Raw genomic sequence first — 24,181 nt, forward strand, 5'->3', positions numbered from 1 at the left:
GAGCACGAAGATACGACCCTTGAGCACGATGATACGACCCTTGAGCACGATGATACGACCCTTGAGCACGATGATACGACCCTTGAGCACGACGATACGACCCTTGAGCACGATGATACGACCTTGAGCACGATGATACGACCTTGAGCACGATGATACGACCTTGAGCACGATGATACGACCCTTGAGCACGAAGATACGACCCTTGAGCACGATGATACGACCCTTGAGCACGATGATACGACCTTGAGCACGATGATACGACCTTGAGCACGATGATACGACCTTGAGCACGATGATACGACCCTTGAGCACGACGATACGACCCTTGAGCACGACGATACGACCCTTGAGCACGATGATACGACCCTTGAGCACGATGATACGACCTTGAGCACGATGATACGACCTTGAGCACGATGATACGACCCTTGAGCACGAAGATACGACCCTTGAGCACGAAGATACGACCCTTGAGCACGATGATACGACCTTGAGCACGATGATACGACCTTGAGCACGATGATACGACCCTTGAGCACGAAGATACGACCCTTGAGCACGACGATACGACCCTTGAGCACGATGATACGACCCTTGAGCACGATGATACGACCTTGAGCACGATGATACGACCTTGAGCACGATGATACGACCCTTGAGCACGAAGATACGACCCTTGAGCACGAAGATACGACCCTTGAGCACGAAGATACGACCCTTGAGCACGATGATACGACCTTGAGCACGATGATACGACCCTTGAGCACGAAGATACGACCCTTGAGCACGAAGATACGACCCTTGAGCACGATGATACGACCTTGAGCACGATGATACGACCTTGAGCACGATGATACGACCCTTGAGCACGATGATACGACCCTTGAGCACGATGATACGACCTTGAGCACGATGATACGACCTTGAGCACGATGATACGACCTTGAGCACGATGATACGACCTTGAGCACGATGATACGACCTTGAGCACGATGATACGACCCTTGAGCACGAAGATACGACCCTTGAGCACGATGATACGACCTTGAGCACGATGATACGACCTTGAGCACGATGATACGACCTTGAGCACGATGATACGACCTTGAGCACGATGATACGACCCTTGAGCACGAAGATACGACCCTTGAGCACGATGATACGACCCTTGAGCACGAAGATACGACCCTTGAGCACGATGATACGACCTTGAGCACGATGATACGACCCTTGAGCACGAAGATACGACCCTTGAGCACGAAGATACGACCCTTGAGCACGACGATACGACCCTTGAGCACGAAGATACGACCCTTGAGCACGATGATACGACCCTTGAGCACGAAGATACGACCCTTGAGCACGATGATACGACCTTGAGCACGATGATACGACCTTGAGCACGATGATACGACCCTTGAGCACGAAGATACGACCCTTGAGCACGATGATACGACCTTGAGCACGATGATACGACCTTGAGCACGATGATACGACCTTGAGCACGATGATACGACCTTGAGCACGATGATACGACCCTTGAGCACGACGATACGACCCTTGAGCACGATGATACGACCCTTGAGCACGAAGATACGACCCTTGAGCACGATGATACGACCTTGAGCACGATGATACGACCTTGAGCACGATGATACGACCTTGAGCACGATGATACGACCTTGAGCACGATGATACGACCCTTGAGCACGATGATACGACCTTGAGCACGATGATACGACCTTGAGCACGATGATACGACCCTTGAGCACGATGATACGACCTTGAGCACGATGATACGACCCTTGAGCACGACGATACGACCCTTGAGCACGATGATACGACCTTGAGCACGATGATACGACCTTGAGCACGATGATACGACCTTGAGCACGATGATACGACCTTGAGCACGATGATACGACCTTGAGCACGATGATACGACCCTTGAGCACGAAGATACGACCCTTGAGCACGATGATACGACCTTGAGCACGATGATACGACCTTGAGCACGATGATACGACCTTGAGCACGATGATACGACCTTGAGCACGATGATACGACCCTTGAGCACGAAGATACGACCCTTGAGCACGATGATACGACCTTGAGCACGATGATACGACCCTTGAGCACGATGATACGACCTTGAGCACGACGATACGACCCTTGAGCACGACGATACGACCCTTGAGCACGATGATACGACCTTGAGCACGATGATACGACCTTGAGCACGATGATACGACCTTGAGCACGATGATACGACCTTGAGCACGATGATACGACCTTGAGCACGATGATACGACCTTGAGCACGATGATACGACCTTGAGCACGATGATACGACCTTGAGCACGATGATACGACCTTGAGCACGATGATACGACCCTTGAGCACGACGATACGACCCTTGAGCACGATGATACGACCCTTGAGCACGACGATACGACCCTTGAGCACGACGATACGACCCTTGAGCACGAAGATACGACCCTTGAGCACGATGATACGACCTTGAGCACGATGATACGACCTTGAGCACGATGATACGACCTTGAGCACGATGATACGACCTTGAGCACGATGATACGACCTTGAGCACGATGATACGACCCTTGAGCACGATGATACGACCCTTGAGCACGACGATACGACCCTTGAGCACGAAGATACGACCCTTGAGCACGAAGATACGACCCTTGAGCACGATGATACGACCTTGAGCACGATGATACGACCCTTGAGCACGAAGATACGACCCTTGAGCACGAAGATACGACCCTTGAGCACGATGATACGACCTTGAGCACGATGATACGACCCTTGAGCACGATGATACGACCCTTGAGCACGATGATACGACCCTTGAGCACGATGATACGACCCTTGAGCACGACGATACGACCCTTGAGCACGATGATACGACCCTTGAGCACGATGATACGACCCTTGAGCACGACGATACGACCCTTGAGCACGATGATACGACCCTTGAGCACGAAGATACGACCCTTGAGCACGACGTTACGATCCTTACGCAATGCTGCCTTGCCTTTGACTGGTCGAGGGTTCAGTACATCACATACAAGTGTTTCAGCGGAAGTCCGCTCCTTCGTCCTCTGAAGTTAATCACTTCGTTGATGTGGTATGAACATACACCACATGTGTACCTCGATATTGTATATTACTGTTACAACCAGGAACCTTCAGCCGTAAATGATGAAGTATACCAGGTCACCCGTCATGTACCTGGTCACCCGTCATGCACCAGGTCACCCCTCTTACACCAGGTCATCCCTCATGCACCAGGTCACCCCTCCTGAGAGCATACGGGGTCGCACACCACTCACAGCAGTAAACCAACACCTCACGTCTTTAGGATTAATTTCTGCTTCCCACACTTCACCTCTCCTGCCTAACCCCCCATCATTTTCTCCCTCCCCACCAACGAACTAATAATATAATTATATCTTACTGACTCGTATTTTACGCTGGATTTTCACGACATTCCTGGAAGCCTTTTGTTTCTCGTGTTTTACGACCCAAGAAGCTGCTGTGTCTTGCCAGAGAGGAACAAAGCAGGTCATATGAGGTAGGTTAGGTCTCCTCCCGTCGTATGCAGCTCGTTGGTTGTATGTTGTCGGCGTTATGTCGTTTCTCAGAGCTATAATGCCCAACCATCATTCCTAACGAGGTTATCACTGGCGCGTTCTCGGTCGTGCTAGGTCAGATTTCTCGGCTGTGACCTGTTCTGGGTCATCCGAGGTCATGGCTTTCATGTCGAACGTACTGGAGAGCATAGTGGGTCTTAAGTATTCTTGATGACGACTCTTTTCTGTTCGAATTATGTATGTCGCCTGGGACGTAGCGTTGCTCATCCTGGGTTATACATCTTGCCTGTTATGTGATGTCAGCCATCCTGGGTTATACATCTTGCCTGGTATGTGATGTCAGCCATCCTGGGTCATACATCTTGCCTGGTATGTGATGTCAGCCATCCTGGGTTATACATCTTGCCTGTTATGTGATGTCAGCCATCCTGGGTCATACATCTTGCCTGTTATGTGATGTCAGCCATCCTGGGTCATACATCTTGCCTGTTATGTGATGTCAGCCATCCTGGGTTATACATCTTGCCTGTTATGTGATGTCAGCCATCCTGGGTCATACATCTTGCCTGTTATGTGATGTCAGCCATCCTGGGTTATACATCTTGCCTGTTATGTGATGTCAGCCATCCTGGGTCATACATCTTGCCTGTTATGTGATGTCAGCCATCCTGGGTCATACATCTTGCCTGTTATGTGATGTCAGCCATCCTGGGTCATACATCTTGCCTGTTATGTGATGTCAGCCATCCTGGGTTATACATCTTGCCTGTTATGTGATGTTAGCCATCCTGGGTTATACATCTTGCCTGTTATGTGATGTCAGCCATCCTGGGTCATACATCTTGCCTGTTATGTGATGTCAGCCATCCTGGGTTATACATCTTGCCTGGTATGTGATGAACAGACAGTTCAACACGGGGTGAACAGACAGTTCAACACGGGGTGAACAGACAGTTCAACACGGGGTGAACAGACAGTTCAACACGGGGTGAACAGACAGTTCAACACGGGGTGAACAGACAGTTCAACACGGGGTGAACAGACAGTTCAACACGGGGTGAACAGACAGTTCAACACGGGGTGAACAGACAGTTCAACACGGGGTGAACAGACAGTTCAACACGGGGTGAACAGACAGTTCAACACGGGGTGAACAGACAGTTCAACACGGGGTGAACAGACAGTTCAACACGGGGTGAACAGACAGTTCAACACGGGGTGAACAGACAGTTCAACACGGGGTGAACAGACAGTTCAACACGGGGTGAACAGACAGTTCAACACGGGGTGAACAGACAGTTCAACACGGGGTGAACAGACAGTTCAACACGGGGTGAACAGACAGTTCAACACGGGGTGAACAGACAGTTCAACACGGGGTGAACAGACAGTTCAACACGGGGTGAACAGACAGTTCAACACGGGGTGAACAGACAGTTCAACACGGGGTGAACAGACAGTTCAACACGGGGTGAACAGACAGTTCAACACGGGGTGAACAGACAGTTCAACACGGGGTGAACAGACAGTTCAACACGGGGTGAACAGACAGTTCAACACGGGGTGAACAGACAGTTCAACACGGGGTGAACAGACAGTTCAACACGGGGTGAACAGACAGTTCAACACGGGGTGAACAGACAGTTCAACACGGGGTGAACAGACAGTTCAACACGGGGTGAACAGACAGTTCAACACGGGGTGAACAGACAGTTCAACACGGGGTGAACAGACAGTTCAACACGGGGTGAACAGACAGTTCAACACGGGGTGAACAGACAGTTCAACACGGGGTGAACAGACAGTTCAACACGGGGTGAACAGACAGTTCAACACGGGGTGAACAGACAGTTCAACACGGGGTGAACAGACAGTTCAACACGGGGTGAACAGACAGTTCAACACGGGGTGAACAGACAGTTCAACACGGGGTGAACAGACAGTTCAACACGGGGTGAACAGACAGTTCAACACGGGGTGAACAGACAGTTCAACACGGGGTGAACAGACAGTTCAACACGGGGTGAACAGACAGTTCAACACGGGGTGAACAGACAGTTCAACACGGGGTGAACAGACAGTTCAACACGGGGTGAACAGACAGTTCAACACGGGGTGAACAGACAGTTCAACACGGGGTGAACAGACAGTTCAACACGGGGTGAACAGACAGTTCAACACGGGGTGAACAGACAGTTCAACACGGGGTGAACAGACAGTTCAACACGGGGTGAACAGACAGTTCAACACGGGGTGAACAGACAGTTCAACACGGGGTGAACAGACAGTTCAACACGGGGTGAACAGACAGTTCAACACGGGGTGAACAGACAGTTCAACACGGGGTGAACAGACAGTTCAACACGGGGTGAACAGACAGTTCAACACGGGGTGAACAGACAGTTCAACACGGGGTGAACAGACAGTTCAACACGGGGTGAACAGACAGTTCAACACGGGGTGAACAGACAGTTCAACACGGGGTGAACAGACAGTTCAACACGGGGTGAACAGACAGTTCAACACGGGGTGAACAGACAGTTCAACACGGGGTGAACAGACAGTTCAACACGGGGTGAACAGACAGTTCAACACGGGGTGAACAGACAGTTCAACACGGGGTGAACAGACAGTTCAACACGGGGTGAACAGACAGTTCAACACGGGGTGAACAGACAGTTCAACACGGGGTGAACAGACAGTTCAACACGGGGTGAACAGACAGTTCAACACGGGGTGAACAGACAGTTCAACACGGGGTGAACAGACAGTTCAACACGGGGTGAACAGACAGTTCAACACGGGGTGAACAGACAGTTCAACACGGGGTGAACAGACAGTTCAACACGGGGTGAACAGACAGTTCAACACGGGGTGAACAGACAGTTCAACACGGGGTGAACAGACAGTTCAACACGGGGTGAACAGACAGTTCAACACGGGGTGAACAGACAGTTCAACACGGGGTGAACAGACAGTTCAACACGGGGTGAACAGACAGTTCAACACGGGGTGAACAGACAGTTCAACACGGGGTGAACAGACAGTTCAACACGGGGTGAACAGACAGTTCAACACGGGGTGAACAGACAGTTCAACACGGGGTGAACAGACAGTTCAACACGGGGTGAACAGACAGTTCAACACGGGGTGAACAGACAGTTCAACACGGGGTGAACAGACAGTTCAACACGGGGTGAACAGACAGTTCAACACGGGGTGAACAGACAGTTCAACACGGGGTGAACAGACAGTTCAACACGGGGTGAACAGACAGTTCAACACGGGGTGAACAGACAGTTCAACACGGGGTGAACAGACAGTTCAACACGGGGTGAACAGACAGTTCAACACGGGGTGAACAGACAGTTCAACACGGGGTGAACAGACAGTTCAACACGGGGTGAACAGACAGTTCAACACGGGGTGAACAGACAGTTCAACACGGGGTGAACAGACAGTTCAACACGGGGTGAACAGACAGTTCAACACGGGGTGAACAGACAGTTCAACACGGGGTGAACAGACAGTTCAACACGGGGTGAACAGACAGTTCAACACGGGGTGAACAGACAGTTCAACACGGGGTGAACAGACAGTTCAACACGGGGTGAACAGACAGTTCAACACGGGGTGAACAGACAGTTCAACACGGGGTGAACAGACAGTTCAACACGGGGTGAACAGACAGTTCAACACGGGGTGAACAGACAGTTCAACACGGGGTGAACAGACAGTTCAACACGGGGTGAACAGACAGTTCAACACGGGGTGAACAGACAGTTCAACACGGGGTGAACAGACAGTTCAACACGGGGTGAACAGACAGTTCAACACGGGGTGAACAGACAGTTCAACACGGGGTGAACAGACAGTTCAACACGGGGTGAACAGACAGTTCAACACGGGGTGAACAGACAGTTCAACACGGGGTGAACAGACAGTTCAACACGGGGTGAACAGACAGTTCAACACGGGGTGAACAGACAGTTCAACACGGGGTGAACAGACAGTTCAACACGGGGTGAACAGACAGTTCAACACGGGGTGAACAGACAGTTCAACACGGGGTGAACAGACAGTTCAACACGGGGTGAACAGACAGTTCAACACGGGGTGAACAGACAGTTCAACACGGGGTGAACAGACAGTTCAACACGGGGTGAACAGACAGTTCAACACGGGGTGAACAGACAGTTCAACACGGGGTGAACAGACAGTTCAACACGGGGTGAACAGACAGTTCAACACGGGGTGAACAGACAGTTCAACACGGGGTGAACAGACAGTTCAACACGGGGTGAACAGACAGTTCAACACGGGGTGAACAGACAGTTCAACACGGGGTGAACAGACAGTTCAACACGGGGTGAACAGACAGTTCAACACGGGGTGAACAGACAGTTCAACACGGGGTGAACAGACAGTTCAACACGGGGTGAACAGACAGTTCAACACGGGGTGAACAGACAGTTCAACACGGGGTGAACAGACAGTTCAACACGGGGTGAACAGACAGTTCAACACGGGGTGAACAGACAGTTCAACACGGGGTGAACAGACAGTTCAACACGGGGTGAACAGACAGTTCAACACGGGGTGAACAGACAGTTCAACACGGGGTGAACAGACAGTTCAACACGGGGTGAACAGACAGTTCAACACGGGGTGAACAGACAGTTCAACACGGGGTGAACAGACAGTTCAACACGGGGTGAACAGACAGTTCAACACGGGGTGAACAGACAGTTCAACACGGGGTGAACAGACAGTTCAACACGGGGTGAACAGACAGTTCAACACGGGGTGAACAGACAGTTCAACACGGGGTGAACAGACAGTTCAACACGGGGTGAACAGACAGTTCAACACGGGGTGAACAGACAGTTCAACACGGGGTGAACAGACAGTTCAACACGGGGTGAACAGACAGTTCAACACGGGGTGAACAGACAGTTCAACACGGGGTGAACAGACAGTTCAACACGGGGTGAACAGACAGTTCAACACGGGGTGAACAGACAGTTCAACACGGGGTGAACAGACAGTTCAACACGGGGTGAACAGACAGTTCAACACGGGGTGAACAGACAGTTCAACACGGGGTGAACAGACAGTTCAACACGGGGTGAACAGACAGTTCAACACGGGGTGAACAGACAGTTCAACACGGGGTGAACAGACAGTTCAACACGGGGTGAACAGACAGTTCAACACGGGGTGAACAGACAGTTCAACACGGGGTGAACAGACAGTTCAACACGGGGTGAACAGACAGTTCAACACGGGGTGAACAGACAGTTCAACACGGGGTGAACAGACAGTTCAACACGGGGTGAACAGACAGTTCAACACGGGGTGAACAGACAGTTCAACACGGGGTGAACAGACAGTTCAACACGGGGTGAACAGACAGTTCAACACGGGGTGAACAGACAGTTCAACACGGGGTGAACAGACAGTTCAACACGGGGTGAACAGACAGTTCAACACGGGGTGAACAGACAGTTCAACACGGGGTGAACAGACAGTTCAACACGGGGTGAACAGACAGTTCAACACGGGGTGAACAGACAGTTCAACACGGGGTGAACAGACAGTTCAACACGGGGTGAACAGACAGTTCAACACGGGGTGAACAGACAGTTCAACACGGGGTGAACAGACAGTTCAACACGGGGTGAACAGACAGTTCAACACGGGGTGAACAGACAGTTCAACACGGGGTGAACAGACAGTTCAACACGGGGTGAACAGACAGTTCAACACGGGGTGAACAGACAGTTCAACACGGGGTGAACAGACAGTTCAACACGGGGTGAACAGACAGTTCAACACGGGGTGAACAGACAGTTCAACACGGGGTGAACAGACAGTTCAACACGGGGTGAACAGACAGTTCAACACGGGGTGAACAGACAGTTCAACACGGGGTGAACAGACAGTTCAACACGGGGTGAACAGACAGTTCAACACGGGGTGAACAGACAGTTCAACACGGGGTGAACAGACAGTTCAACACGGGGTGAACAGACAGTTCAACACGGGGTGAACAGACAGTTCAACACGGGGTGAACAGACAGTTCAACACGGGGTGAACAGACAGTTCAACACGGGGTGAACAGACAGTTCAACACGGGGTGAACAGACAGTTCAACACGGGGTGAACAGACAGTTCAACACGGGGTGAACAGACAGTTCAACACGGGGTGAACAGACAGTTCAACACGGGGTGAACAGACAGTTCAACACGGGGTGAACAGACAGTTCAACACGGGGTGAACAGACAGTTCAACACGGGGTGAACAGACAGTTCAACACGGGGTGAACAGACAGTTCAACACGGGGTGAACAGACAGTTCAACACGGGGTGAACAGACAGTTCAACACGGGGTGAACAGACAGTTCAACACGGGGTGAACAGACAGTTCAACACGGGGTGAACAGACAGTTCAACACGGGGTGAACAGACAGTTCAACACGGGGTGAACAGACAGTTCAACACGGGGTGAACAGACAGTTCAACACGGGGTGAACAGACAGTTCAACACGGGGTGAACAGACAGTTCAACACGGGGTGAACAGACAGTTCAACACGGGGTGAACAGACAGTTCAACACGGGGTGAACAGACAGTTCAACACGGGGTGAACAGATAGTTCAGCACGGGATGAACAGCCAGTTCAGCACGGGACGAACAGCCAGTTCAGCACGGGACGAACAGCCAGTTCAGCACGGGATGAACAACCAGTTCAACACGGAGTGCACAGACAGCTCAACACGGGGTGAACAGACAGTTCAACACGGGGTGAACAGACAGTTCAACACGGGGTGAACAGACAATTCAGCACGGAGCGAGCAGACAGTTCAGGAAGGGGTGAACGTCATCGCCAGATGAACGTGTGTCCTCTCGTATTAATGTACATAATAACGTTGTAGTGAAGGTAGAAGCAGAGGGGATGGGTGAACGTCGTGCCCGTGGTCCGTATGGACAGACCTCGCCACGCAACAGTGGCAAACACTGGCTTTGTTCGTGGTCCGCCAAGCAGCTACCGATGACCATCTTATGAGTGTTTATGCTACGTATTATTGGTCGAGAAGCAGGGGTAGCGAGCGCAGTAGGACGGTATGAGGTACTACTGATCTGTTGACTGGTGTGTAACACGAGTAGTGTTGCGTGTCTTAGTGATACTTAACGGCCAGGAGAAGCAAGAGAGCATGGGTGAGATTTGACTCGTCCATCCGTGAGGTCCGTGATCCGACGTCCCTGGGGTGCGCTATATGTCGCTGCCTCTGTCACTTTCATTCACCGAGAACATTCAGCTGATGATTGCAGTAGTCGGGTCTGGTCGTGAGGAGAAAACGCTTTGATACGCTGGATCGTTTAATAGGTTTGTGGTCTTTAGTGATCATGATTGTCCAGAACGTCCAGTAAGTTCGAGGTGCATTTGCATTTACACGCAGCGACGTCTGATAAGGAGTTCGGGCCTGGATGTTCGAAGGCATGCCGGTTGCCAGGGTGCATTGTGCTGCTGTGTTCCCTGGTTCATGATGAGGCCTCGGATATGTATCACAGTAATGAAATAAAGTTTTGGCCTCTTGGTCGACAGCACTGAGAGCGGGTGTGTTGTTTCCATCGGTTCCAGCGTCCTCAGCGGGCGCGGAACACTGGCTTTCACATCTCATGCATCTTCGTCATGTTTCGTCTATTTTTTTTTTTCCTTAGTCTTTGTCGGTGTCCCGGCTGGCTATCGGCATGAACGATTTCTCTATACAGAGTTCAGAACTCTTCACTGATGAGTAAGACAATGTAAGAGAGTCTCCTTTTCTCTCTCATACGTCAATGATTATTAGCAACGATGTCGGAAGACAAGAATGCGTTTCTGACGTTAATAGACAAGTGATATACGTGACCTCGGGTGTCTTGCAATCTGAAATCATCGCCCTCCGCGTCAATGTATTGTGTGATGGTGTGGGGTTGCTTATCGTATGTATACGTGCGTTTACGTGATCGTTTATATATGTATATTTACTGGTATATACGTATTTGTGGGTGTTGGGGTACGTTTGTATATGAATGTCAATGTTAGATTCTCGTGTGATGGTAGCATCTTTGTCTGTCTTAGAACTGATAACGGACAATATACGTACTGAGAAACAGTGCTGCGTATGTGATAGATTTAGTATGTGTTTTAGTTCCTTGAGTATAGTACAGTCATGGGTTGTGTACCTATAGTTGTTGAGTTAGGTTGGGAAGCCTTGCACATAACTATACTCAATACCTTTATCACAAATTCTAAGAATTTTCTCTTTCTTTTCTATCCGATAGTTTTCGTATACGTAAAATCAACGTTTTGACCAGATTCTCTTGCGTGAGTTACAACTGGAGGAGGGTAGGAACGGGTAAGTCTGATTTTTACGTGTTGGATTAAGAATGGCGATTTGAAGAATGGCCTCGGACTTTATACTTGAAGCGATTCTCGATCTTGGGGCCTAAGAGATGTATCAGTAATATTCTAACCTCACGAACTGTAGCCTTACTTTCCCCATAGGCATTTTTTTCCCCATGTGAGGTTGTATTTTAAAGCTTAGACTGTGATTCTCTCATGATGTCTGAACATTATGCTGAGTGTTATTATGAAATGAGTTCATCCCTCTACTAGGAGGGAGTATTTCACGGTAGTACGCAAAGTGGGCCTGAGGAAGTCTGGCAAATGCCTGGCTTTTGACGGTACGGTGATTGGGCTGACCCAGGTGAAGGTATAAACCATGAACTGTAATGTTAGGTTATTTTCTAGATTACCTGGAAATGACTGGTGTCACGTGCCTCTCCTCTCCCCATCCTCAACTCCCACATACGTGACAGTGACAAAACCATGCACTCCTCCCATGTGATGTGACAGTGTCCCGCATCTCTCACTTGACCATTGTAGTGACAGTGCCCCGCCGATCCCACATGACAGTGACAGTCTCCCCCGTCCCAACCACATGCCAGTAACATTGCCTCGCCCACACGAGTGACAGTGCCCTAGCCATGTGACAGTACACCCTCCCCTTCATGCAGGAGTGACAGTACCCTGCCCATGTGAGAGTGACCTGGTGCTGCCCTGCACGTGAGAGTGGCTGTGCCTCCCAGGCGGCAGTCACGGTGTGTCAGGTTACGGTAACGTATCTGTCTCCCTCCACAGGTACGTAACACGGAAGACGGGGCGTCGCCCGAGGAACGGCCGTCGTGCAGCGGCCGGGGGTCGCCCGCCTACCTGGCCAGCACTTCTCCCCAGCGAAAGGTACTCTACACGTTCTCGTCTCGTTCCCTCCCACAGGTGTCCTCTCCTGTGTCCCTCACAGCTTGTCTTACTGTAGTCTCACGCGGTCCAGCCCTAGACGGGTTTCGGGCTGCTAACGCCGACGCAGTTGACCGTGGGGAACGCGAGTTCCTGTAACGCTCTTCGGCCAGACCCAGGGCTCGTGGGGTGTTGCTTGAACACTATCGGAAGAGTTCGTGTACCGCTCCTTCACAGCTTCTCTGTCGCTGCAGTTGTTCTTATGCTACTGGCCCTCTTCTAATTCTCTATCTTTGCCTCATAGGTCTTTATTGTCTTTACCACATAGTGTTCTCTGTCTGTACCACATAGTCTTCTCCATCTTTAATACGTAGTCTTCATTTTCTTTGCCACATAGTCTTCTCTGTCTTTACCATTGTCTTCACCTTGAAGTCTTCCTCATCCTTATCTATTACTCTTCATTATCTTCACCATATAGTCTTTTTCTTATCTTAACCACTTTCTTCATTGTCTTTACCACATAGTCTACTCTTTCTTTACCATACAGTCTTCTCTGTCTTTACCACATAAACTTCAGGTTTTACCCACATAGACTTATCTAACTTTACCACGTAGTCTTACCTGTATTTACTGCATAATTCTCTTTATTTTTACCACATAATCATCTAAATCTTTACCACATAAACTCCTCTGTCTTCACCACATACACTTTCCACCGCCTGTGTGACGGAGACAAAGTGCATATTTGTGTTTCAATTGGCTGAATTTTCTGAATGTTTAACCACATCCATTTATAACATATTCTTACATTGATTTCTTCGTTGATATTTTATTTAGAAATAGAAAAGAAAATGTATTTATGTATATTTATGTTCCTGTGATTGTGAATGTGTGGCTATGTGTTTACTAGACTGTAGAGAGAATTATCAGACCAACTGGAGGGAGAGAGAGTCAGACCAGACCTCGCCGCACGTACTAACATGAACACAGGACGACGAACTCCACTGAGGCAAGATGTTCGTTCTGTTTCGTCAGATGGCGATGATACAGCTCGCCAAGGGTGACTCTTCTCTCGCGTTGTAATATCTGTGATGATACAGCCCCGCTGGTGATGGTGCCACCACAGCACCACAGAATCTGCTGGGGGATGGTACCGTCCCTAAACACACCACCACAGATTCTGCCGGGGGATGGTTCCGTCCCCACCACAGATTCTGCTGGGGATCGGTGCGGTCGTCGATACAGGAGAACAGAGCTGTGTAAGGTAACACAGCATTACATAGCATACATTTCTAACATAGCAGACAGAAGCCCAGAGGCCCAAGTTTCTCAGCGTGGGCATGGCAAGGTTTGGGCTGGTTATTACGAAAGGAGAGAGGTGCGCAGGCGTGTGTTGTGGACGGACGGGTGAGGGTGGCCCAGTGCCTCATCCCATCACTCAAATCCGATCCTTTTACTTTCTCACCGAACCCACCAAGAGATCTGATCCCACTCTGATATATGGCCCATTAAGAGATCATGCGCCTCACGTATTTATTTTTTTCTAAGATTGTTGGTTATGTAGAATTTACGAAGACGTTTCTGGCCGTCTTTATATTTTTGAAAGGTTTTCAAGCGGGTTATCGGATGGAATTTGTGAAATGAGGAAGATGGGATAGATTACCTGGCCAGGTAATTCCTGTGTAAACCAGAGGTGTCAACCACGAATGATTGTCTTCCACTCACCTATTATCCGGTGATCTGGTCAATGATGAAGCTCCAGAAAGTTGGGTATAACCTTTATCTACTCCCGTTCATGTACGTCATCGAAACCTTCAGATATGAAAGGATTTTAGACGAGGCCGACTGAGGTATCTGTGTCTTCCTGTGGCCTCTCGATACGGCCTCCTTGCAATGGAGTCTGACTTCTTTCTTGTGTGTACGGAAGCCGCTTTTACTGGCCGTACATCACGTATTTCTTCTGTCTCTTTTGATATGTGGGTGTGAGTGCGTGAATGGTGTCTTCCCTGATATTCGAATCTTATTCCCTGGAGCATAAATCCCTGTACAGCTGGAGGCAGCGTTTTCTGTAAGGTGATACTGGGTTGTATGTGCGGCCGTCTCGAGTTACGGACGCCGCTCTCAGCGCCTTCTGTGTGTGTGTGGAGCATTCGGGCGTTGGGCAAAAACTCGTGTGCTAATCCTCTGACGCTGTGGGTCGAGGGCCACCGCCTGGCAGCCAGGGAGAGAGTTCTTCCTCGAAGAACTTAAATCGTGTTCAGTACTTCATATATCTTTAAATTCCATCTTGAACTCTACCGAGGCGAGAGGTGGTAAATATTTACAAACCTTGGCGTGAAAAAAAAAAAAAATGTGTTTATTATCGGGAAGAAGGTGTGTTTTGAATGGCACTGGGTTGGCCGGTGGGGGTCTGGTCTTTTTGCACTGTTTGTTAGCCTACGGTATCAAGTGACGTGTTCCTCACAACTTCACATCCGGCGGATTTTCGAGTAATTTTGATTAACCATTTGGCGGCCACGTTGATGGTGGGCAGGACGGCGATGAATGCCAGCGACCGTGGTGTGTGTGTGTGTGTGTGTCTGGGAGCGAGGCTGCTCCAGTTGTTACGCTCACACACACTCCCGCCTAACCAGCGGTGAGGGGCTGGTCTCCTGCTGTAGGAGTGTATGTTGCTGGTGCGGGTAGTGAAGGTCACGCCTCCCTCGGTATGGGAGAGCCCTTGCCTGTGACGGGGCCTCATTAGATCACACACACACACACACACACACACACACACACACACACACACACACACACACACACACACATTCTTTTTTTTTTATAAATATTCGCCATTTCCCGCATAGCGAAGTAGCGTCAAGAACAGATGACTGAGCTATTAGAGGGGAAAATACTCGCTTGGCCCCTCCTGTTCCTTCTGGAAAAGTAAAACAGGAGGGAAGGATTTCCAGCCGCCCGCTCCCACCACATTTAGTCGCCTTTTACGACACTTAAGGAATACGTAGGAAGCATATATTTGTGATTCTCTTTCATTTTCGTATTTTTCATGCTATTTCCTTTTTATTATGTTGAGTTTGTGGGTTATTAGTTGTTACCTTCACAACCAGGGAGTGGTGAGCGAGGGTGACGCCCCTGCACGACCAGCTTCACAGGGTGAGCGTCCGTCGCAGCCAAGAACCCCCCCCCCCCCCCACACACACACACACACACACACACACACGCACTAGCCAGCCAGTCAGCCAGCGCGGTAGATAACGTCTCGTTTTGTTCTCGGCCGCGAGGAGGGACGCACTGCCCACCTGCTTCGCCTCCCCTTAGCTTGGCAGGTGGGGTGAGGCGGGGCGGGGCTGGGGCAGGTGGCTCGTGGTGTACACAGCAGGCTGCCGCCACTTCCGGGTGTTGCTACCGTTGGTGTTCGGTCATATCTCGGGTCTTCCCAACCTTCACCTTCGTTCAGCAGTTCTTGTAGCTTGCCTCTACCTTCTGGGTGTCAGTTGGATATATTTTCATATCTATATTTTATCTTTATATACTCACTATTTTCTCATTTCACTCCCTTCCATCATTTCTTTCTAAGACTTTATTTTGTCATCGTTCACCGTTTTCATCCCACTGCATTCTGTAGTTCCCCTACACCGCTGTACTTCAGTATCCTGCAGGATGCACCGCTCCTCACCCACACTCCTTCAGTGCCGGGACGGTTGTGCCCGTCAGGCAGGAGTCGCGTGCTGTAGCGTAGCTCTGATCTCGTAGGACGTGGGTCAGGCTTTCCCAGGCCATCCCCTACTTGCCAGGGATAGTGTAGATCCATATAGGCCTGCAGCAGTGTTGGATGGGCCTGCCGGTAGATGACCTCCTACTCCTTTTACCAAGGCAGTGGTTAGAATTCCAGGGCCCCGGCTAGGTGAGCACCACCCTAGTTCAGTGGGCCGACGGCGCAGAAGACGCAAGGGAATCGCTCGAGTATTCATCCCAAGTTATGCTCATCGAGAGACTGATCACGGACTCAGTCAGTTACTCCTCAGATACAGACTGGAACTCGTGAGTGACTGGGTAGGTAAGGGTGAGGAGAAGGTTACTGTGATCTTGGTCGTAGGTGGAGGGTAGTGGGTAGGATGGGCGGCTTGGGGTGTGGTGGCCAGGAACCAGCTAAACCACACCACCCCCGAGTCGGACACTGTAGCTAACTGGACGACCCTTACAGCCATACACCATCTCACCTACGTTGATAAAACCTCACGATTATACCAGGGGAATGTACGGTCAAGACTGATACGCTGAGCACACGAGGAAGCCACATAACAGATGGGCTAATGATGATCCGTGACGAGGTTATCCGTTGCCGTATAGTAACGGTGTCAATAGATTTTTTTTAATACGTGTCATATCAGAGAGATGAGTAACGTACAAAGATGATTAAATGGTAAATTTCTGGTATTATCCAGATCAGTATCAGTGAGACTTGATGATAGAGAGTCGTATGATTTAGTGATTACTCTCTAGCCCAGATCGTGATTACTCTAGGGCCCAGCTTGTGATTACCCTTGAGCTCAGCAGGTGATTACTAGGGATCTGCACGTGATTACCCTCGTGTCCAGCCCGTGATTACTCTCGCCCCCAGCTCGTGATTACTCTCGGGCTTGGCACGCGATTACTCCCGGCTCCAAATCGTGATTACTCTCCTGCCCAGCTCGTGATTACTTACTGGCCCAGCTTATGATTACTCTCGGGCCAGTCCCATCAAGCGGGCGATGGAGTGAGGCGGGGTAGGCAGTGCACCGCCTGGGTCATGCAGAGCTCACCATGCAGGTAACGTTGCCGGTCATGCATACTCGAGGTTTGATTACTCTCATCCGCCACCCGAGCCAGCAAACACCTCACACCCTCGCTGATGAATACACAGTGTAAAGTTTACTTGTTGTTCATGGAAACTTGATCAGTATACATGAAGTAGGTATGCAACAGTCGTTTGAAGTGATCACTGGGTGTGGACCATTAGGTCGTGACGTGATTCGTAGAGATTAATAGTCGTGTTATATGAGGTGATTAATGCCTGAGTCGTCTGACTGGATACAGGGGTCGTAGTTGCAGCAGCAGCAGCAGCAGCAGCATAACCTCTGTAGACACTTCCAAGAGATGCAAGACGATCCCTCTATTTCCAAGTGAGAGCCAGTGGCAGGGTTTAAACACCAGTTCGTATTATTGCGTCGTTATTAACCCTTAAGGTGTGGGGGGTGGAACCTCACGGTGCGGTTTATCCAGGAAAACCTGTGCTGTAGTCAAGGTCACACATAGGGAGGATGAGGGATGTGGTTGAGCTTCGGGTGTCACCTGACACTGGCCCATCGGAGCAGCGTCCTGGGTCCTGGAGAGACACGGAGGGACGCACTATACAGAAAGCTCCGTCCCTGACATCTTGACCTGTGTCCTCCAGAGTCAGCAGGAACAGCGAGCGACCGGAGACGCTGGCGAGGGATGGTAATGGCGCAACAGTAGAAAATAAACTTGCAGTTTTTGCCGCGTTGGAAGACGACAATAGACAACCACAGGTCATGACCCTACAACCGCTAGGTAATAACGAATAACCCACCTCGGTTTTTTTTATGGCCGTAGTCGCCCCGGCCCACTAATGATTATAGGTCTGGTTCAAAGAGAAGCTGTACATAGCCGTCATCGTGTCCTCATATGTTTTGCGCAAGAGTACCTACGCAAATGCGTCCCGTGAATACCTACGCTCTACGTACGCGCGCCACAGGGTCCCCGTTACCCCTGGTATTTAATTTTGCGTGATGGGGCTGGCCTTATGTGTCGGCCGCAGCCAGACTGTGTGGAGGGAGAGGGTGACTGACGCGTGTGTGCAGGCGGGCGGCTGCAGGTGCATACACGGGTGTGTGTCAGGGAGACAGGATACGATGGAGGTTTCCGGTGAGGTGGGGCTGTTTCGTGGGCTCTTGTACCCTGTTTATGCGAGTGTCCATGAGCACAGCGGTAGGGCCCTAAACTTATGAATACCTGACCTTTGGCCTGACCCGTAGGAGTCAGGTCAAAGGTCAGTTCATCACACTCACGGGTCGTGTCGTCATGCTTAAAGGATCAGATAAGTGGAAGGAACGTGATCACACACACACACACACACACACACACACACACTCCATGAGTCAGAACGGGCCAGCCCGGGATCGGAAGCCGCAGGGGGTCGAATCCTGGGTGTGGCAGTTGGCATACACTCAACCCAGGTGTTCATCCTCCCTTGTCTATAAATGGTTTAGACTGGGGTGTGTGTATGTGTGGATATGTACATAGGAGTAAATACATGATACACATATACAAGGAGAAGAGGCGAGACAGCACGAGTGTAGAACTCTATCCCTTCAACACACACACACACACACACACACACACACACACACACACACACACACACACGCATTAAGAGTATATTCCTCCATGCACACCACCTGACATACAAGGAGACAGAGTCGCCATAGCTTCGCCCTACGGGAGTAGCGAGTTACTATGAGGAGAATAGTTCCACTCCCCAGTCCTCACCCTCCAAGGCCAGCGGGCCGGAAGGTCGTAGCTCCCACTGACCACGACACCATAAGTCGCCCGAACTGCACGGGCCTCACAGGAGACTGGCACTGGCACGGATATGCTGCGTGTGTGTGTGTGTGTGTGTGTGTGTGTGTGTGTGTGGTGAGGGGGGGGGGGGCGCAGCCCACTCACACACTGAATCACCATTTTGGTGACATTTCAACTTATCAGGTCCAATTATGCCCACGTGAATGAGTGACATAGGTGTTCCAGAGAAGTGTGATGCACGTGTCTGGTGATGGTGTAGCCACCACAGCCAAGAAAACTTGCCTCACTTCGTATATGGTCGTCAGACACACGTTATTACAGAATCGTTCGCCGTGCATACCATTTGGCTGTACTGTTACGTTACAGTGCAACTACAGTATGTAGGAAGGGTATGCGTTAGGTTAGTGACGTGTACGAGCATTGAACAAGACAATACGACCCTTGACCCTTGAATACGACGTTACGACCCTTGAACACGACGTTAGGGCCCATGAACACGACGATACGACCCTTGAACACGACAAAAAGACCTCTAACCATTGAACACGACGAAACGACCCTTGAACACGACGATGCGACCCTTGAACACGACGATACGACCCTTGAACACGACGATAGGGCCCATGAATACGACGATACGACCCTTGAACACGACGATAAGACCTTTGACCATTGAACACGACGATAAGACCTTTGACCATTGAACACGACGAAACGACCCTTGAACACGACGATAGGGCTCATGGATACGACGAAACGACCCTTGAGCACGACTAAATGACCCTTGAAGACGACGGTAAGACCCGTGAACACGACAATAAGACCCTTGACTACGACAATAAGACCCTTGAACACGACGAAACGACCCTTAAACACGACGGTACCACCCTTGAGCACGAGGAAACGATCCTTGAACACAATTATAGGACCCTTGAGCATGACGGAAGGACCCTTGAGTCACAACTACAAACAACCACCTCCCTCCTCCCCACAGACGCTCACTATAACCTGTCACAACAGTAGCCATCACATGCTGCCGCTACCTCATTCACAAGTCTGCTGATACCACACAGCACATCACAGTGTGTCATCGCATCATCCCCCCCTCGTAGATGATCCCTACCTAAACATTTACCATCCAGACACTATCCTGTGACCACACACACACACACACACACACACACACACACACACACACACACACACACGCACACCACAACAAAACAGTTACCATAACCACTAACAAACATGACAAAATTGCATGTTACAACTCCGCCCCTAGAAATCAAAGAGGACGCTGCTTTAACACAACCATAGTAAACCCGATCATAGACGTATCACAACCAAAGCCTTGCCTCATAACCAAGGCCCTACCACATAACCAGAGCCTTTCCTCATAACCAGGGCCCTACTACATAACCAGAGCCTTTCCTCATAACCAAGGCCCTACCACATAACCAGAGCCTTGCCTCATAACCAAGGCCCTACCACACAACCAGAGCCTTTCCTCATAACCAGGGCCATACTACACAACCAGAGCCTTTCCTCATAACCAGGGCCCTACAACACAACCAGAGCCTTTGCTCATAACCAGGGCCCTACCACATAACCAGAGCCTTTCCTCATAACCAAGGCCCTACCACATAACCAGAGCCTTTCCTCATAACCAAGGCCCTACCACATAACCAGAGCCTTTCCTCATAACCAAGGCCCTACCACATAACCAGAGCCTTTCCTCATAACCAAGGCCCTACCACACAACCAGAACCTAACCTCACAAACAGGGTCCTACCACACAACCAAGGCCTTACCCCACAACCAGGGCCATACCACATAACCAGAGCCTTATCCCACAACCAGGGCCATACCACACAACCAGAGCCTTACCTCACAACCAGAGCCATATCACACATCCAGACCCTCACCACACAACCAGCGCCTTACCACTCAACCAAAGCCCTGTCGGACAACCAGAGCCTTACCACAGTATGGTAGTTGTGGTAGGGATGGTGTGTGGTGGGTGTGGCAGTGACAGACTATAGTGGTTGTGGTAGGGGTACTCTGCGATGGATGATAGTAACACTATAGTGGTTGTGGTAGAGTTGCTATTTATTGGATGTGGTAGAGAGAGGCTGAATAAAGTGGTAACAGCCGATAGGACGGAAGAATTCGAAGAGTAGATTTTAGCTGACCACTGAAAACAATTTATAATTCCACGTCCTTACTTCCATACATGGATCAAATAATTCTTACCGTGAATGTCGAGTGACCAGCATTTCCTGTGAGTGGCTTGTTGACAAAGTGTGGTAGTTGTTGTGTTGAGGGCTGGCTGAACACGTGTCTTAAAAAGGAGTATTGATCGAGGAGAATCATCTCCGTGGGCACGGCGTTACAACCCTTGAGCACGACAGTACGACCTTGAGTACGATACCTAAGCCTTTCAATGGCCGTTATAACTAAGGGTCATACGGTCGTGCTGAAGGGGTTACTGTTAGAATATGACCTCCAGGTGTACCAACACCGGTGTCGCGGTGATTGCTTGAATACTCTGTTATTTATGTGCTTTGTTAGTTCCCCCTGTGGGCCAAACATGAGCGAAAATATAAAAAAAGCCATGAGAAATCTGTCTTCCAACACATTATTCTACACCCGGTATTGCAGTGATGAAAAATATGAAAACTAGAGTTTCCAGATCATTCGTTCATTAAACTCTAGAAGTCGGCGGTAAAATTAATCTTAAACCGCCCACCAATCAACTTTCAGGAACGATGACGCCACACGTTGCTTTCCTGCCTCCACCAATAGCTTGCTTAGGAAGACGGAACAATGATGTCATGGATTTGAGTCTCCGCCTTCTGTTAATGACGTCAGGGAAGGGGCGGTGCTAGCATGATCTCCAAGGGATGCCACTCAACAACATAGTACTTCCAAATATTTATAGTAATAACAGTTATTGAAATACGTTTGACTTACTTGATGGGATGAGGAGAAATGGCACATGTTACCGGCAAGGAGTATTCATACGGTTTACGCGCTTGGTGTGTCTGTCAAATGTATTAAAGGTATTTTGGCAGTTGTTCTGTGATCAGGCTGAGTCATAGTAAGCCTTCGTGGTGTTCAGTTTACATTGTCGAGTTTCCCAGTCACGTTAGTTCACGTGATGTTAGTGCGCGTACCTACACGCATACATTTCTGAGCGTATGTTCGGTTCCTCATGAACAAGAAACATTGATAAAAGTGGTTGTCAGATGCAGATGAATGAAAGCCACTCAATCGCGGTAACTCGTAAAAGGATTCGGACGAGTGTGAGTGCCCCATACCCACCTCAACGGATCATCTCGTTCAGTCCGACAGTAGGAGAGGTTCCGCGAAGGTGGTAGTGAATCACTCTTCCGGGTGTGTTGAGACTGGCTTGCTAGTGGCAACTCGTCTCCATGTGGTGTACCTCAGGGTTTTATATGGGACTGGGACTCAGGCTGCTCTAGTCGGTTAACGTTCACGGTCAAGGAAACAGGCCTCGAGTGACAAGTGCTAATCCTAGCGAGGCTGTTTAGAAAATGAGATGAAATAAGATCGTGCCTTATAACGTATTTTCTTGAAATTCTGCTAGTTTTCCGTGAAATTTACAGTGGAGCAATGTGAAGCAAGAGTGACCGATAACTGACTACTGTCAGTGACATATTGTTAACCTGTACACCGCAGTACTTTAGGAAATTAATTGATGGTGGAACAAGAAAGGCAGCATTAGTTCTTGGATGGTGCGGCAGAGGGCAGTGCTGGTGATGCCATCGCAGGGGTTTTCACAGTTCGGTGGTGTTATGGTTGGAAAGGTATGTACAACTTACGAATTTATCCTTTTTTACTCATGTTTATACCTCAGCAGATATGTGGAAGATGTGTAACTAGATGTGGTATGTAGGAGACAAGATTGCATGTAGAATTATTGATGTTCGATTCCTCTTCAAACGTTTTCGCTAACTGTCAACTCGACGGTGTGAGTGCATGGTCTTCCCCCTCATGATAGTACAAATGTTTCGTAATATTTCCCGGTAGTATCGTTTGAATTCCTCATATTTCATCGGATAATATGTACTTGAAATACAGATTTATTATATCAGCCACGTTTTTACTCTTTTTCCCCCTGTGCCATAATCAAAGAAATTGAGGTTGACAACCTTATGAAACTTGATCGTAATATTATCGTTTATATTAGAGATCCGTGAGAGTGGGCCACCCGTACACAGGAATGTTATGAATGGGGAGAGGCGAAATGGCCCGCATGGTCTGTGCCGCACCTCTAAGGGTCACGGCCACTTACGTAGAGGTCTGTCCCGGGCACCAGGTGCCAACGGGTTCAAACTAGTGTTGGGAGAAGGTTCCAGGTAACATTGTATTGGTACAGGTGGTGTGCGTCGCAGACGGATACCTGGAGCCAAGGTACTCGTACTGTTTGTATGTTGGCGATGTGGAAGTATGTTAATATATCATTATGCTAAGCATGTTATTATATTATTATGCAAGTATGTTGTTATAGTTGTGTGGGAATCGGGTGGTAGTTGATAACGTGCTGGTTCTTTTGTGTGGGAGCCAGGTATCATGATTCACTGGTAGTGAAGGGTCTAGTTAGGAAGTAGGTTCAGACGTGATATGTTGTGGTTGCTAAGTACTCGGATTGGCATGTTGGTGCACGTGACAGG

The 24,181-nt window shown here is 49.7% G+C and overlaps 1 protein-coding gene across 11 annotated transcripts in view; it reads left to right on the forward strand.

Moving 5' to 3' along the window:
- Sarm (sterile alpha and armadillo motif) overlaps positions 1 to 24,181 on the forward strand; it is a 652,833-nt gene that overhangs the window by 528,226 nt on the left and 100,426 nt on the right. For 7 of the 11 annotated variants that reach the window (XM_071690649.1, XM_071690653.1, XM_071690646.1 and 4 more), the window contains one exon: positions 12,807 to 12,905. The exons of 3 other annotated variants lie outside the window; for them this stretch is intronic. In XM_071690649.1, the coding sequence (XP_071546750.1) occupies positions 12,807 to 12,905 (99 nt within the window). Of the gene's footprint in view, positions 1 to 12,806; positions 12,906 to 22,639; positions 23,315 to 24,181 lie in introns of those variants that run through there. One more of the 11 variants, XM_071690656.1, reaches the window with a different exon arrangement.

The sequence above is a fragment of the Panulirus ornatus genome, chromosome 48 (assembly GCF_036320965.1).
Source record: "Panulirus ornatus isolate Po-2019 chromosome 48, ASM3632096v1, whole genome shotgun sequence".
In the NCBI taxonomy this organism is placed as follows: domain Eukaryota; kingdom Metazoa; phylum Arthropoda; class Malacostraca; order Decapoda; family Palinuridae; genus Panulirus; species Panulirus ornatus.